General features: G+C 30.1%; 1 protein-coding gene and 1 long non-coding RNA gene across 2 annotated transcripts in view; both read right to left on the bottom strand.

The window, feature by feature from the left end:
* The window catches only part of LOC129981960 (orexin receptor type 2-like), a 114,727-nt gene extending 100,755 nt beyond the window's left edge, over positions 1-13,972 (bottom strand). Inside the window, exon 1 of the mRNA XM_056093034.1 lies at positions 12,213-13,972. Coding sequence (XP_055949009.1) covers positions 12,213-12,662 — 450 coding nt within the window. The 5' untranslated portion in view covers positions 12,663-13,972. The remainder of the gene's footprint in view (positions 1-12,212) is intronic.
* Positions 13,973-14,130: 158 nt separating this feature from the next.
* LOC129981711 (uncharacterized) overlaps positions 14,131-18,496 on the bottom strand; it is a 123,136-nt gene continuing 118,770 nt past the window's right edge. Inside the window, exon 4 of the long non-coding RNA XR_008785351.1 lies at positions 14,131-14,702. This is a non-coding gene — a long non-coding RNA (uncharacterized LOC129981711). The remainder of the gene's footprint in view (positions 14,703-18,496) is intronic.

Genomic DNA, 18,496 nt, shown 5'->3' with positions numbered 1-18,496 from the left:
TGGAAATGAAGTTTGTGTTTTCAGAACACGTTCTTTTGAAAGTTATGAAAATAAATGGATTCATTTTTATCTCTCAGCCACAAGCAGCTTTGTTTTTGTTTATGTGCACTGCTTCCGCCCTAAATCTTCTTTTAGAGTAAGATTCTATGTCGGTTCGGATCTCTTAACGTAGGTCTTTACAAATGCTGTATCACGGTTTTAAATTCATTTAAATGTCGTGGGATGCGATTTCGAGTCATACGAAATAAAGAAAATGAATACAGATAGCCTGAGTCTACTTGCCTTCAGTTTTTCTTTCCTAGTCTAAGTATAAAAGAAGTGTTGAGTCTAAATGAATTGATAAAGTTTCTCATCTTTAAATTCTTTCTTCAGATTTAAGAATTTTCTTATTTTCTAAGTGAATTTTATTTCTTTTTTATATATGAGACTGTCGATACGCTATATTTATATACTTTATTTAAAAATTTAAACTTTCTAACATTTCCCTGTCTATTTACTAAGAAAATATTTATCTGCTCTTATTTATTACGACATTTTTTAAAAATATTTTCTATTTAATTGAAAATTCTGAGATTTTCTTTTTTTTAGACATATTTTTATGCAGATGTACAAATTACTGAATATTTTTTTTTATTTTTCTTAACTTAGAAATGTTTCGATTGTTTGTTATACCTTTGATATTGTCGAAAAAGAATGTTATAGATTTTATCAAAAGGATAAAGAGGTAAAATGACAAAATATTTTTGAATAAGAACCTTGTCCTCAATAGAAAACCAGCAGGAAGCTTAGTAGGAGCTCGAATCATTTGATTCACACACGCACACAAATGAAAAAAATACAGAAATGAGAATATTTATTTCATAGATACTATAAATAATATCTATAATCTTCCTTTTTTAAATAAATATTTTGGTTGTGTATCGGCATTAGAATAAGAAAATTCAAACCATAATTCTATTTACTGAAACATTCAAATGCTTAAAATTATAATGTACAATGAAAGGTACAGAAAATGAATCTCATCATTTTCCCTATGATCGTAATTCTATAGTTTTCTCTTTTTGCTCCCACATAAGGAAATTGCATCTAATGTTCGGTGAGAAAATAGCCTTCTCCATAGTTATTTGAAAGCTCCTTCAAAGCATCCAAATTTTCTTATCAGAATGGCTTCTCACTTTTATCCCCGTTGGTATGGTATGGAAATTTGGAGAAGGGGGTTTTGATAGCTCATGTGTCATCCTCGTCACCTGAACGCGGTTCAAAATTATGAGGTCAGTAATAGCCCTAGTATTGCTTTAAAACGGGTCTTTAATATAACTAAACTAAAACTAAACTCACTTTTGTAAGGAGGTAAATGTGTTTTGTTAAGCAAATTATGTTGCACAGTATTTAAAGGAAACAAATTGCTTATCCTATCAATATTTAATATCACATGTTTATATAAAATGTTCAATAAAGACGGGTTTTTTTTTCTTTCATAAACTCCAGAGCAGTGCAAACCATAATCATAAAAGTGGTGTGTAGTTAAGCTAAAATAGCTACACAATATGCGATGAAAACACAGACTCATACGATGTTAAATTCCGGAATTTTTTCTCAAAACCAGTACAAGATGCACTAAAATATTCAGTAGCAATGTTGCGTATTTCCATTTATTTAACTCGAAAAGTATACATTAGTGTTCAAACCATGTAAAGTGGATAATTTCGAAAGTTTTTAATATAGAAATAAACCATTTTTAAAGTTTACATATAAGGGGATAGTAAAGTCCTAAATGAGCTAAAAAAGTAACAGACGATTTATTAAGTGTACTAGATAGAGATGTCCTCGAAAAATTGCAATTTTAATTTACTACCACGCCATCTGCGAAAAAGATTTAAATACTCAAAGAAAGATCAAAGTAAAATGAAATGTTCAGTGATCGTTCCTTTGAAAATGCATTACAATTGAAAAAGTTCTGAATGCATAGCATTGTAGCATAGCAAAATGGCTTATAAATTTAGATACTTTAGTATTTATGCTATTTCTGAACTTCTGTGGAAATGAATATTATAGTTATAGCCCTTGTACATTGTAAAAAAAAAACTTCTTTTAATTATGACAGCATAATTTAATTTTTAATTCCACATTAATTATAATTATTGCATCAATAGCATTTTGAAAATCCATTTGTTACTTTCTGAGAATCAAACAACTGAAAAAATGTGATTATAATGAATGTTTGTTTTTATAAAGTTGTATAGCATAGTACAACAGAGGATTAAACATTTACAAAAAAATGAATCCTTGATATGTATAGTTTTGTCTGAAATTTATTGCAGATCTGCAGTTTGGGTAGAAACTAATTGATTATCGTATTCTAATACAAGAAAATAGACAAATATAATTAAATGTGCTTCTAATATACTTTAAAGAAACTCGGAAACATTTGAAATGCAAGAATCATCAGAATTTAGAGATGGTATTTTTTTGGAAGAATATAATATTTGCGCCTCTTAAGCATATATCAGAAAACAAGTTTCCAGAAAATAAAAAGTGAATCCAAAGCGATTCATTAAATCATAAGATGGAAATACTGTGTCCGAATAAATGTTTATTTTTCACACATCATTTAACTGTTCTAATTTAAAGTATATGTCACTTAATTCATACAAACTCCCAAACAAAAATTATTCTTCAAAATTTAAAGTTTAATATTTTAAATATATTGTAAATAAAGGTGTTGGTTAATCATTTTTAGCTGGTGATTCATTTTGTTTAAAATATTTACACTTCGTCAAATGAGCATATATGAGTGATCAGGAAAGATGCATTAACAAATATATATATATTGAAAATTTTTTATGAAATTTTGCACAGTATGATTAACTATTTAAATTTATTATTGATGCATAGCAAATATGAACATATAATTGCTGCTTATATTCTATCTTTTTTTTTATTATTAACATAATTTTGCAATAAATTAATAGAAAGTAAAGAAAAAAATAACTTTGTCATTTTACAGTTTATGATGCTGACATTTTAGAAACATTTTTTTTTTACTTTAATGAATACATAACAAGTAAGCACATAAAAGCATATTTGAGAACTAAATTTGCTTGTAAGCATATCACACGTGCTCAACAAGTTGAGTGAAATTTGTCACTTTTTTTTCTACTTTTAACAGATATTATTCAGACATTCTTATCTCAACCTTTTAAGCTAGAATGAGCATATTAAGTAGGAAGGCGAAGAAAAAAACTTTATTTTTAACTGGAGAGAGATTCAGATTTTACAACCTTCGTCTCCATCGACAGACAGCTTTAATGAACGGTCCAAGCGCAGTTATCTAGGAGGGAAAAATCTTACGGAAGATATATTTTTTCTCCTAGCATTCTGTCAGAGCTTTAGCCCTTTGTTTTCTGCAGCATTTTTTGAAACAAAGCCCTCCATTCGAGACTGCACTGAGGAGCAGATAAGAGGCCAGCTCATGTCACCACAATCTATAAGTTTCTGATAAATTTGGACAGCTTTATTTCTTGTCTTATGAACAGCTTTTCTACCGTGGATTCATTTCCAAGAATCGCGACCTCCTTGCGTCAGGAAGCATCAAATGTGATCTTTTGTCCTTCAATCCTGACAGAAGAGGAAAAAAAATCGAGATAGCGGAGCTTTTATAAGCGGGTGTTTTTATTATTTCACTCTATGGCTATAAGATGGCACTGGCGTAATGAAGTGTCGAATCCTGTTTTTGCCCAAATAGTTCGAATGATATAAATAAAATAAGAAATCCGATGATTTAAACTTCCACTGAAGAGAAAGTCGTGCAGAATTATCAGAGATTCTTTTAAGGAATCAAGCTCCAAAGCATATACATTTTTTCTTCAAACATTTTAATAATTTTTTGCAATATTAATATTTTAATATGTATAGCCATATATTTATCAACAAGTAAGATAGTTTCTGTTTGTTTCATTTTTCTGTTTGCTTTTAGTTTATTTCTGTGATTCTGAAAAGGAATTTTGTTCAACGTATTTCATTTATTTGAAGAATCGCTGACTTCCCAAAGTGAGTAACTATTATCTAAATAATATCTGTCTGAGTACGATAAATGAAGAAATGAATTTGGCAACAGCAATTAATTACTTTTTACTGGAATGAAGGTAATGTAAGCATTCCTCCATGTTTTGGTACAGAAGTCTATCTATATATCATCGTCAACTGCGTATCATCGATGTATGTGTTATCACATCTGTATGTGGACGTAATAATTTAAAAATAAGTGAAATTCGGAATTATGTTTTATAATCAGAATTGTAGATTTGATTGTTGTTCTGTTGTGGAATCTGCAAACATGACAGGGTAAAAGCATAACTTATTGGATAAAATGACCTTTGCGTGTGGTCTTGCACAATCGTCGCAGGTATTTATTAAACTTTGGTCATAACAGGACGAAGTTTAAAAAAATCCAAATTCAATATTCTTATTAAACTTTGAAGCCAAGGCTATATTGCGATCGAGAAGCCGTCTCCAGAACACTATATGTTTTCATGCCAATACATGGTTTTTTTTTCCAATACCTTATTGTAAGCAATGAAACAAAAATGTTTTCATTGTCACATAATTTTGAAAATATTTTCTTAGATTGCAAATAAATCCTCTTAAGTAAATATATACTATACACTTCTGCCATAAGTATTACATTTTTTTTTTTGTGCATGATAAATGCAATTTCAATTTTTTTTTCTGTATTGCCGAAATTATTTTTTTTCTTTCCAAATTTGATAAAAAGTAATAAGGCTAAGAAATTTTCTGAAATTTCCTTACCTAAAGAAATATGCGCATGACAGTAAATGTTAGAAATACCTTAAGGCAAAAGCAATAGTATATAATACTAATGCATTACCTCTACATTTAAGGATATTTGTGCATTTAGATTGAGCGACTTCAATTAATACATAGACTTTCGTGTGAGCATATCTGTATTTTTATCATACATCGGAAGAGAAAAAAACAGTTATCAAATTTCGCCATGCCCTACAGCTGAGCATTTTCAAATTGAAAATGAAAATAATCGCCCATTTCTGACATCAGCCTATCTGAGTCACCGTCATTCGTCATTACACATTTCAACTCCCATGAATCACACTCTGTCTTCCTTTCAAGTAATAAAGCAATGAAGGCGCAATGGTCTTGACCTCTTAGAAATCAAGAGCTAAATCAAAATTCCGCTGGTTTTATGTATACAAAATCCTTCAATTATTAATATACTATTACAAAGCTCTTAGTATGAGATATTTCACTATCACTGCATTGAGGAACAGAAGAAAATGCTTTCTTATTTTGAATAATTTCCCTTGTGAAAACTCAGATGAAAAGGATAACCTGTTGACAGCAGTTAGACTGCATAGTACGTATAATTTTTTTTTTCCATAATACGTTTGCGTATAATTGTATTTTGTAATATTTAAAATATAATTAAGCTCTAACTTGGATTTTTTATCTTATAGCTACTATTACTGAAGCAACAATATTTCTATTAAAAGGAAACCTAACATTATCTTACATCTAAGAAAATATAATAAGATAGATAAACTATTCTTTTTTAATGTTCATTACACTTATCAATATACTTTAATTTTCCTAAATTGAAAACGGAAGCACTTTTATGTACTTTACTATTCAGATTGAAGTCTGGTTATCGATTTTAAAAAGGAATTTTTGCTTAACGTTTTTGGAAAAATAAACCCGGCTTTTAAAAAACTATTTGTGCAATTATCAGGACTACATTTTTTCAAAACTCGCGTACACAAAAAGGCTCGCTTCACAATTAAAAAATAAATACATGTATAAAAACATCATGTGGTATGAAAGACATTATTTAATCCGGGGTGTTGCCATTTAACACCCAACTCCATGGAATTGTTAACATAATGCATTTGACAATTACCCAGCGTTTTTACTTTTTAAACCTTTTTAGATTTTGGTAAGTATTTGTGAGTGTTTAATTTTAATATAGTAGATATAGATTAAAAAGGTTTCTCGTTCGTAGTCCAATATTTTATTCCAAAAGTTGAATAATCATTGATAATTTGTCGAGAGTGTTATTTGTTTCAGTGACAAATGAACGACAAGCTAAGCATCCATTTATGAAACATAATTTAATTTCCACTACTTGAGGAATTTTTATTTAATTTAAATTTATTCCACTGATCATTATAGCATGCATTTAAAATGAAGGAACAATCGCCACTGATCTCAATAATCATTCATAAAGAGTTCAAAAATTTTAATTGAGTTGATACCATAAGCTAAATCAATGTTAGAAACATCAAAGTGATACAAGTATCAGAATTTTTATTTATTTAAGATGAAAAATGAATGAGTTTTAATTTAATCATCATGTTTAGAAGCAGAATATCAATGAATTATTCCTCACTTGCAATAGCAGTTTAATTTCATTCCAGACAAAAACTCAGACATGTTATTGAATTCTTATATTGCAAAGAACATCATTCGCATCAAATGTCTCAATTGCTTTAACTATTCGTTTAATATTATCATTTCTAAACAATTCATTTAATGCAGATACGTGAGTGTTGTTATGATTCGCTAAACAAATATTAATCCAGGATTTACGTTCAAAAATGACGTGAGGATTCAATACATTTATAGAGGCAGAAGTATGCATTCAGCGAACGAATTAAAATGATGATCACAAACATGAAATATTCTCTTAAAATTATTTAATTAAATTTATAGTTTACTTTCAATTTTTCTTGAAAATTCATTATTTTGAAGAAGGTAAATTTTGCATTTTTGTTTCTTTATCAAAAGGAAATAACTATTAAACTTTTCCGTGCATGATAAGTCATTTGAAATATTATTGCCAAACCGGAATTACCACAATTTAATGACACTTTCAAAGCATTTTTTTTTTTCATTTCTTCGTACCAGAATTTGAAATGATACCTTTGCTTGATTCGTTATTCTATTCCAAGATACAATGCACTCATTTTGAATCCATGCAGTATTTCTGTAGCAACATGCTTGTTAATTATTCGATCTGTTTATGAATGCGGAATGAACGCCAAAAAAGACAATCAGAACTTCCGAATGGGAATGTTTACTTCTTCGAAGTGCATGTGAGGAATGAGGAAAGGAGAGTTTCTGATCTTCATTATGTGAAAGCCAAAGATAAGAAAAATTGTAATATGATTAAATCCTTGCATCATTGGTTAAGTTCCTTCCTGTAGGCTACTCGGTGATTCTCCATCTCATTGTCAAAAATATCAGCAAAATCAGGTTCGCGATCATTCAAAGCACAGGAAAATCTTGTTTCATTGAAATTAAATTTTTTTCGGGCTTCACAAGAATGTTTTGTTTTTACTTCTTTAAAAATACTTGCCAACAAAGAAAAATCTAAAATTTTTTTAGCGTTTTTTTTTTTTTTGCCGTGAAACAATTTTGATATGTTTGTTAATAATATTTATAGGTTTTTGTTATGTTAAAATGTTCCAAGTGAGTGAAACATGTAGAATAAATTTTATGTGTTTATGATACATTTTTATTTAGTTTCTTCTACATTTTTGTGTGTTTTCATGACAGAATCATCATGTTTTTTTATACATAAAAAAATACTCCATATCTAGTCAACTGCTTAAAGTATCAGCTTTCTTGACATAAGTTTAGTTTTGTTATAGCAACGCCCCGTTTTGAATCAACATTAGAGCAATTTCGGTACAGACCTCGTAATCTTGAACCACGGTCAGATGACAAGGACGACACCTGACCTGGCACCACCTCTCAAAACTTCCAGAACGCAGAAGCGGGAGGACATTTGGCTACGACGGATTTAGCGTGCACCTGGCCCGCTTTCAAGACGGTTCTTCGGTGGAATCGGGTCTCGAACCTGAAATCCTTCTATCCCGAGGCCGAGACCTTACCACCACACCACGGTGGACTTCTTAACATCAGATAAAGAAGTATAAAGTTATACTTTCTCATTATTCACAGAAATAGGGTAACTTTATCCTCTGTGTAAGAGCAAATTGAATGAAGAATTCCTTCATTTCCAATTTTTTAATTAATTTGATCCAAGCTCATCAGAAAGAAGCTCTATGATCATCTTAAGCTAATCCAGAAATGATTTATCCAGTGTAAGATTCATATCAGCATCAGTAGCTGCCAAACCGTGTACTTCTCCTGGAAGAACAGCTGGTGTGGTGTAGAAATTTGGGGAGGAATGTACCAGCTAAGGTGTCGCCCTCGTCATTTGACCGCAGTTCTGAATTACGAGGTCCGTCCCAAAATTGCCCTAGTGTTGTTTTAAAACGGGTCGTTAATATAACTAAACTAATCTCCTGGAAGAATAACCCTCACCCAACCCCCTCACCAAAATTATTCTGTGAGACATTTTATGGAATGATAAAACTGATTATTTCAACATCATACTAAATAATAATTTAACACCTTAAAATTATATTGGTGAATACAAAAGTAATTTTAAAGGTGTGAAGGCAAAATTTTACCAGCACTCAACTGCGATTTCAAACTATCTCCATAGAACAAACTATTGATATATAAAACTATGCAGCGGCTTATCATTTCCTATTCATTTCAAATCTTGGCGACTGCAAAAAATCATATGACTTCACTCGAAAGTTTACGAAATGTGACGATCCGGCAAATCAATAATGCGAAGTAATCAGTAACACTATTTGTAATATCATCAGCCTTTATTGACAAATTAAATAAAAGCGATAACATCGCAATCAAGGAAATAAAATCCTATGACCCTAAGATCTCGGCGTAAGCTAAGAAAACCCAACGTTTCCTCTGTGATTCAATGTAACAGCAGCTTTACCACGTCAGCTTAACTCTGGACCGATTTGGATGAAATTTTTTTAATGGAAACTTTCTCTCTGCCTCTCATTTTCTTCATCTCCTCTCCAGTCTTTCAACAAATCCCATTTTCTCTACAATGAAAGGGACAGAAATCCTCTAAAGTACAACCACATACTTAGTAAATTCATTGCCATGTTTTTAATTCTATTCATTTACTACGCCCGGAGGAAGAATTAAGCACTTCGTGTTCCGCGATCCATACCACAACTAGGCTAAATAGTTCTTTTTGTATAAATAATTTTAATACCAATACTTTATCCATAGAGGATTAATAGAATGGATCATACCGATGTCTGGAATATTTTTTTCAAGCTGTCACTGAGATCTGATAGTACCAGAAATTTCATTTTTGTCTTTTGTTTTATAGATTTTGTTTTGTAACATATAGATGATATTATAAATACATTCTAAAAATAACAGAAGCGCGAAATGAGCTTATTTGAAACACCTCAACTTAATTTGAGCAGTTTCAAATATGTGAAAAGAGAATTTTATATACGATTTTTCTCAAACTTCCCTGATGTACAGCAAGTTTTTAAATTTTTTTCACTTAAATATTTTTGATAAAAATATATAATTTTATTATATTTTATATTATATTAACATCTTAATCGAGTAATCTAATTAATTTTTTCGTTACAAGTAACACACGAAATGATGGATTTGAAAAAAAAATCATTTCAAGATTTTTGAATATTTACAACAGTTACTGCTTATTAATGAATGATTAAAAAGTAGAAATTATTAAAATAATAACAATAATGCCTTTTTATTGCACTGATAAAAATGGGCTTTTTATTTATTGGTTTTATTTACTTTTTCGCAATGAACAGGTTTTCCATCTAATGCTGTGAAGATCTCACTCACAAATTCTTTTGATACAGTATTCTTTTAAATGTTGTTGCGCATGTTAATACAACAAAAAATATCTATTTCATCAAATACCTTATGGAAAACAGTCGAATACAAGAAAAATATATAGTCTTAACAAAAATACTTCTGTAAAAAATAATAATAAATAACTCATTAGGTTTTAAATATACAAAAACAAGAAAGATTTATTTCCTTTAGTAACAGAACTAAGAGCTGAATTTAAGAAAAAAGAAATCGTACCACTTTGTCATCGTTTATTTGAAGAGGCAATTTTTTATTTGAAAGGTGAACTTCAATTTTACTTATTTCCTTTGTTTTGGTGCTTCCGGATAACATGTTTACTGTTTAAAATATCCGTCGATCGACCGAAACTTCATCTTCACGGTACATTTCGGAGTTGACATTGAGACGCTTCCGCTTTCAAATGATATTCCATCTTCTTTGCCATCTGGAATGCATTTTCAGCGGAGTCTTCAAGCATTATTTCTTACTACTCATCCATTTCAACTGTATTGCCCCGGTTGTATATTTATATACAGCATTTCTTTTGCTAAACTGTTTCGCTCGTTGCAAAAGATTATTCCTTCTGGTATCTATCGAAAGCGATTGGATTAGAATGCTGCATTTTGAATTGGCATTATAAATCAATAAACCAAGAAAATACAGTCTTCGATTCCCATAATTTCAAATCTCTAAAATATAACGAAAAAAAAATTGAAATCCATTTTTTGTACCGATATCCATGTCTGCTATTTTTTTCTGAAGAATGTTTTGATGCAATATTTAGTTAAGAAATGCATAGTGGTTTGGGCTTTTATGGTGTGTCTAGCGCAACACATTATTTGATTTATAAGTTGTTCGTTAAAAGTATAAATTATTTATTGATGTATGTAAAAATCTATCATTAATGATAACTATAATTAATTGGTAAACATTCATATATTATTAATAACGTCCATTTAGTAATAATATTAGCAGATTAAATTCATTAGCTGTGGTATTTATTTGCCTCTACTGCAATCCAATTTGTTTTTTAAATGAAATGTTCTGTAATTTTTATCTTTTTATAATCTAGAGCACTGTCACAAAAAATGCAGTTATTTTGGAATGAGGGAAAAGAGGAATGGAAATGATTAATTTCGAAAACATAAGTAAAAAAAAGAAGAAGAAGATTCGATTTAGGAAAAAGTATAGATTAGAGATCCTGAAAACACCTCATGAAAAGAATGTATTAAAAAGGGATTTATTAATTCCTTTTATTTTCACTGTTTGAACAACTGCATCTCTTCCTGAAAATGAGTACACGTCGTTTTAGATTCCTTGCACCTTTGTATAAATGTATTTTGTCCAGCATTTTTTCCTTTTTAAAATATAGCTGACTCGAACATTTTATTCGAGACACGAATCGGAGAGAATCTATTTTTTTTAAGACTTTCCAAGTGAAAGAAAATGCAATACAAGCAAATTTCGGATAACACCATTTCCGGTTACTATAAAAAGCCGCGGTTGCTAAAACTGAAAAAAGGTAAGGGGGGGGGGGATAAAGAGAGGAGAAATTAGACTCAAAAAATCCCATTCTGAAGTAAAAGACGAATGTAGTGGAAGATATCAAAATGAACTTGATAATATGAAAATAAAATTTCGATTGTCAGAAAAAAATTCATATTAAAAGTAAACCTCAAATAATTGAACAGATAACCAGAGTCGAGTCTTCATTAGAACATATGGAATTTAAATTTTGCTTCCAGTTAAATGAAAGACATTTTAAGTATCCATTAATACACTAACAAATGCTAGATTTCATGTTTCTACTCTTTACGTTAAAAAAAATATTTATATTGGATTTTGTGTCATATCTTTCGTTTCAAGAAGAATTTTTTGTACTAATATTTTTAGTTTCCTGGGCGAAGAATATTGAATTAGAATTTTAATTTTTTTCGTAGATTTCTGGAAAATTGAAATCACCATTAGACGCACGAGGAAGAAATGTTTCCTCGTTGGTCACAGCATCTCCTTCTCAAAAAAGTCATCATAGGATGTTATCAACTGCAATTAAACTTCGTGATCTTTACAAAGAAGATGGTGAGTTTCCGGATTCGTGCTTCCACATTATCTCCGGTATTTGTCTTACTCGCTAAAATAGTGATTTATCTTCCGACTGTCTGTCCAGATCCAAACAAACATCGTCGAAAAATGTTTTAATGTTAATAAACTTAAGATCAGATTTCAAAATTGAACGGCTGCTTCAATTGCCTACTTTAGCTAATAATCACAGTAAATGCCATGACTGATTGAGAATGCGAAGGATAAGAATCAGAGAGTAGTTTATTAATTTGGCTAATCTGTGAAAACGATCAAGAAAAGCAGAGTTTTAAAAAAATTAAAAAAATATCAAAGCAGAAGAAGAGTGGTTATGTGAAATTATGAAGTCAAAATGAGTGGGCACTCACCTGTAGGTAGAGCACCAACTTGCACATGAGGCTCCCGAAGAACCAGGTCTCTGTGACATCCCAGAGTACTGAGGGCGGCAGACAGAAAAGAATGACCAGGAAGTCCGCAACAGCCAAGTTTACAATAAAATAGTTGGTCACTGTCCTCATCGAGTGGTTTCTGTACACGGATATGCACACTAAGGCATTACCTATGAGGCCGACGAAGAACACCGTCATGTGCAGAGCGATCAGGAGCCACTCGTAAGGACTGGGGAAGATGTAGGCCTCGATCATTTCAATGTAGTCCTCGTCTGAAACGCAGTACTCGTTAGAACACATCGTGCTGGAGTTGGTTGGGACAATGTTCGGAAGTCCGGTCCCTTGTGGCTGAGGCTCGGAGGATACAGAGCTCATGATTGTGTTTGGGCTGTAGTCTCCTTCACCGTACATAATCGGGGCACTTTTCATCGCAACATTTGCTGTTAATTATTGGTAATGGCTTGTAATTATTGGTTGCTGGTGATTACTGAAACCCATTGTCTAATTATTTGTTGAAGTAATGTTTAGAGATCAAATATTTCCACTGTTCTTTGGCGTGGATTGACGTGTTCCACATAAATTTACTGAAGATTAATCACCTTAAGTTGTTAGAATAGACAGCACTGAAAACTATCTAAGTGTTCGCAATTATTAATGCTTTTTAATTTTAAATACTTGCATGAATTTTAATGACACATTTTCTGTATCGGTCTCCTTGTTGTTAATAGCAAATGAATTTGCTTTGTTTTGCAGAAATTATTTTAATCCATAAAAACTACTTGCTTTAAAATAAATGATAGCATTTATTTATGTTATTAACACTGAAAGTTGCGATTACAGCATTGAATATATTTCACGGTAATGATAATTTTGATTTAAATATATATTAATAGCTTCAAGATACAAATATGGGTTGGAAAAAAATATCAATCCAAAATCCAGATTTAAAAAATGGAAATAAAGACAAAATTTGTTTCAAAATAGATTTTAAATTTCTTTTAGCTTCCAGCAGTCATAGAGCTCTGTAATCGGCAACATTATTTAGAGATGAATGTAATACCATCATCCAAAAATATAGCTGTTTTTGATAAAATTAGTTCGGTTTTTAAGGATGAGAGATAAATTTCCTCTGGATAAAAAAAAACGAAATTCAGAATTCTACTAAAATTTGCTTCAATATAAATGACACTGACAAAATTAATGAGAATAGTGAGAGATGAGAACATATATTTTAAGTTGAAGAGATGAGAATATTTATTACACCAACAAATATAAAATACCTTACTCTTTCTTGTTAAAATTCCTGCATAAGCAATAGCTTATAATATCCAGCTGCATTTTATAGACATATGGACAATCAATTATACCCTTTTTTTCCATATGAATACTTAGATTTTTTTTGTTTAAATGGGGAAATATAATTCACAATTAAAATGCTTAGTGACAGGTATTTCAAAATTAGTGTGAGTGATTTCCAAAAAATTTAAAACACTAGTGGCTTCTTTTAATTTAAATAATGATCTTAAAGCAAGGAAAGGAAACTTGTTGTTGATTAGTTTTTCCACTTTTTATTTAAAAGTTGATTCACTTGTACCTATATGTGCTCATATCTATGCTACCATAAATTCTATCTAAATACAACTCTTCTAAATGTTTCTAAGGATTTCAAACGATTAAAAAAGTCAAAAAATCGCTTGAGTTGCGTGCAACATATCAATAAATAAATATGCTTTTGAAAATTTTATTTAAATTATTACTCTTACTATGTTTCAGAGAGTGGAAACTAAAGATCTTATTAACTAAAAATCATACATCAAGAATTGACAGAAAATTACTATCTATTTATTTACAGTCTTAAAATATTTCTTAAAAAATTAAAGAATAATGTTTTCTTCAGTAATTGATAGCCAATGATGAGATAGTTTTACAAACTTTAAAACATTTAGATAACTTTTCTAGTTTTGTGTTTGGTCAAAGATCTCTGAATTTCCTGTTTTTATAGAATGCTTCATTTAAAATTATTTCTTATAAGCCTGCAAAACAAAACAAAAAATATTGTCAAGTTCAGAAGTTTTCAATGATCAAAATACTCCACTATTCTTTCATTTTTTTTGTAATTTACACTGTTAATAATGGCAATAACTAAGATAGGGATAATTCAAAGCCATTTTTAATCATTTGTATAGTTTCTTCTGGATGTTTGCTTTTTCTCTAATTAGAGAAAAATTCAATTTGATGAAGACTGTTGGTTGTTTGGATTGTGCTAACAGTTTTGAAAGATCAATAAAGATGATTCTTCTTTCAATTTTCCATTTTGCTCTAATGCTGAATAATTACTGACAAAATACTTGTGGTAACATTTTCAAAAATAAATGGTTTCTTGCTTCATAGTTTTCTTTGTGTCATCGATTGAATCATTAAATTTGAGAAAGAGTTTCCAACTATCCACTGGCTGTGAATTAGTAGAACCTAAAAAGAAAATATGCATACATTACTTTATACTAAACTATAAAAAAACATATTTCTAAAAAAATTTAATCCTGAAATTTCAGAATACGCAGAATAAATTAACTTGGAAAGTATCCCTATTATGTAACTATACTTACAGTTTTTCCTTCCTGTTAATAATTGACTGTCTTTTTAATTCAAACTATTTCTAAGTTTTATATCATCAAATGCTGAATATATGAAAGAAAAAAATCTAAAAGACTGATACAAAAAAGCAGTTATTTATGCTCTTCTACGTTGAAGAAAAAATTTAATAGTTTTTCTAGATAAAAGAAAAAAAACATTTTAACTCATTTGTATGAAAGACAACAAATATTTAAACTCCTTTATTAGAAGAATTGTTTAAACTTTGTCGCCTTTCATTATTAGTTTTAAATAACTTTAATCATCTACCGACCCAATTACAGAATCATACTCATTGGTGAAATAAGCCATTATTTTTTGCTTGAACTTTCAGATAATTGGCTTGCAGATGTCATTCATTTAAGGAAAATGCTTTCAAATATGCGCAGAAAAGAAACAGAGATTATGCATGTTTCTACACGCAAAAATGCTATCGATTTTCCTAGAGGAAGCTTCTATAGGATATTCTTATGAACTTCTCCTTGGATTATTCGCTTTATTGGCAATGAAAGGGAAAACATAAGGAATATTCAAGAATTTAGAATTGAAGAATGTCAGGAACTGTTTGATAAAAGCATCTCGGAAAAATAGCTTTTCAGATAAGACGCACACATTAGTGAATAATTAGCCTTTGCCCGCAAAGATGCGACGGCAAAATAAATACAAGTGGCCATCCTCCTAGAGAGACATCAGAATGGGAAGAATGTAGCGAAATAAAATTTGACGAAAATTCTGGGTATTAAGATTTTTAGATCGAAATGGCACAAGTACAAATGTAATAAGTACAAAAATATAATAATTAAGTATATAATAAATAATTACAAACACTCTTCAAAATATAAATAAAGTTTCGAGAATCTTGACAGCGTGAAAACAAATAAATAAAAATTATAAAATATTGTAATAAGAAAGAAAAAAGATAACGACCCTAAAATCCAAGAGCTTCACTCTTCTAAAGGAGATTTCAGGTAAGAAATATAATATTTAGTGAAGTTATAGTATTTACATTTTCGATTTTTTTTCTCACCTTCGCCAAATTTGTTTATTCTTCTTTGAATTGCTATGTAGATGCGTCTTCTCTTTCACATTACATATAAAATCAAGTGAAACTGAATAAAGAAGAGGAAAACTTAAAATGCGCATTTGATATTCTTTCCTTCGGGGATCTGAAATTGAAACTCGCATCCAGTTCAGGGGCATCAGATCCCGACCTCTGATCTTTGATTTCATGATTCTCTGAACTTTGTCTCGATGGATGAAGCAAGACTTGTTTCGGATTTCTTCCAGATGACACTCAGTCGTGTAACTGTATCAAATTTCCTGATTGTAAAGAAAAACAATAAAAAACACTTTCCTCAGATGATAAGAAATGGACGTGACAAAATTTGAAAGTTCAAGATAATCATCTGTTGGACATCAAGAAGAAGAAGTAAATGCTTTATATTAAATTTTTTCATACTTTTATTTTATTGCTGAGACTATAATGTACATTCTTTTCCACAAGCAATGCTAAGTCATCCCATTGCTAATGCGATTGAAATAGAGGCCATTTTGTTTCTTGTTCAACTAAATTTTCTTGACCATTGATGAAAAATACGCGAGAAATGACAAGGAAATTCATTTAAATGACACTTTTAAAAACTCAGGATCTTGTTTTTCACGAAAGGTGAAAAAGGCCCATGCGAAGTGTTAAAAGGCCAAAAGGCGTTCAATAAAGAAATGACGCGGCTTTTAAAATGATTTCCTTGATTTTGATTTGTTTGTTATGTGGAACGATGACATTTTTTAATCGAATTCATTAGTTTCTGTATTTTTGTGAAATGTGAAATTCTGCCTACATATGTATTTTTGAGGATAAATCATTTTTTAAATATTTTTGATATATGTAATAAGCAATTAATAGATGATGCTATAATATTTGCAATAATAGAATAAATATTAAGGGTCAGTTATAATATAAGGGTTTTAGAAACAAGCAATTTCTCTTATATATATATAAAAAAAGTAATTTTTTGATTGAAAATATGGACAACAAAACAACATGTAAATATGCGAAATCTGTAAATTATTGAAAAAAAATGAAAATCTTAAGTAATCATTAAAAAGTAAAGTAGTGCTGAAAGAAAATCTAACGCTTTTATTAATTATTGCTATTAAAATGATTGAAATTCCAGTTTGTTTTCGCTTTCGCATTTTAGATTTAAAAAATATATATTTTTTAAATTTTTAATATACTGATAAAAGTATGTTTTAGAATCCTTTTTGCTATTAAAATTTCCCTTCAATTTCAAAAGACAGCATTAGTGGCATCAGTAAAACATAGCCCTGTCTTTGAATACAATTTTCAAAAACTTAAAAAAAATAAGGAGTATAAAATAATTTTTAAACAGAAATAACTTATCAGAACCTCAAAAAGATGCAGTTATCCATTCGAGAATCAAGTAAAATCTGATGAATTCCAGACACATGATTTCTGCTTGCAAGTAATGTCGTAAAAGAAGAAGATACTTTCTGTATGATAATGCTTCCTGTATTTAACAATTTCCCGCACATAACGGTATTCTTTACTGATTCCAAATAATTTCCTGCTTTCAGTCCTGCTTTCGAAATCGTAAGTAATTATGATTGGGGGGGGGGAGAAAAGAATTATTTCTTACCAAGAGGTTAAATTCAATACTCGGAATACTCCCACCACCTTTCTTTCAGTTAAAAGTGGAAAGCCAACTCATATTTTTAAAATCCTGTTTGACAAATAGCGCAGAGTTTAGTTGCTGCAGTTTCGATCTTTAAAGTTGACATTTTTTCAAGATTTTTCGTTATCTCTGTAATTTAAATTCTGGCGTAAAAAATTGATTCTCATTTTTTTTTTTAAATTACAATGGCAATAAATCTGATTTTGCTAAATCAGTCTTTGTAAACGGGTTTAAAGCAAACGGATGTTGTAAAGAAAAATTCAAAATAAATTTGGAAAAAAAGGAGAAAAATTCAAAATAAATTTGGAAAATTGACGAAAAAAAGAGGAGAAAAGAAAAGAAAGAAAAACTTTGAAATCGTCACTGTTCATGTGTCAGTGCTTCACCTGTTTTGAAAGAAATACAGCCTGAGTAAAAACTTTAAGGCCAGTAAACATTTTTGAGAAAATGGAAACATATAAACTGAGGAATTAAAATGCCATTTGATTGATAATTATTGAGCTTAAATAAAAGTAAAAAAAGTAGAAAAATTAATTTGCAAATATTTTATTATTAGAAAATATTACAGAACACACAGATGAATATTTGAGCCTGAGTAAAAACTTTAAGGCCAACATAGAAAATAACATATAAGAAAAAAATTACAAATTCTTAGAAGGTTGTGTAGGAGCCATTTCTTCGAATTACTTCAAATATTCTTGTTTTCATGGATGAAACGAGTTTTTGACAAAGGGTGGGGGCGGTTTTATACCATTCAGCTTCGATAGTAGATTTCAGCTCTGTTGTTGATGTAAAATGTCTTCCATTTGCATAAACTCTTCTTGCTAAGTTCCCCCAAAGGTTCTCGATTGGGTTGCGGTCGGGTGATCTAGCTGCCCATTTCACAGTTTCAACATTGTTGACTTGGAACCAATTTTTTTGTGCTGTTACTCGAATGGA

The sequence above is a fragment of the Argiope bruennichi genome, chromosome 8 (genome assembly GCF_947563725.1).
Source record: "Argiope bruennichi chromosome 8, qqArgBrue1.1, whole genome shotgun sequence".
Lineage (NCBI taxonomy): Eukaryota > Metazoa > Arthropoda > Arachnida > Araneae > Araneidae > Argiope > Argiope bruennichi.
Note: the sequence above shows the minus strand (reverse complement) of the source record. Positions and strands in the feature narration are given on the sequence as shown.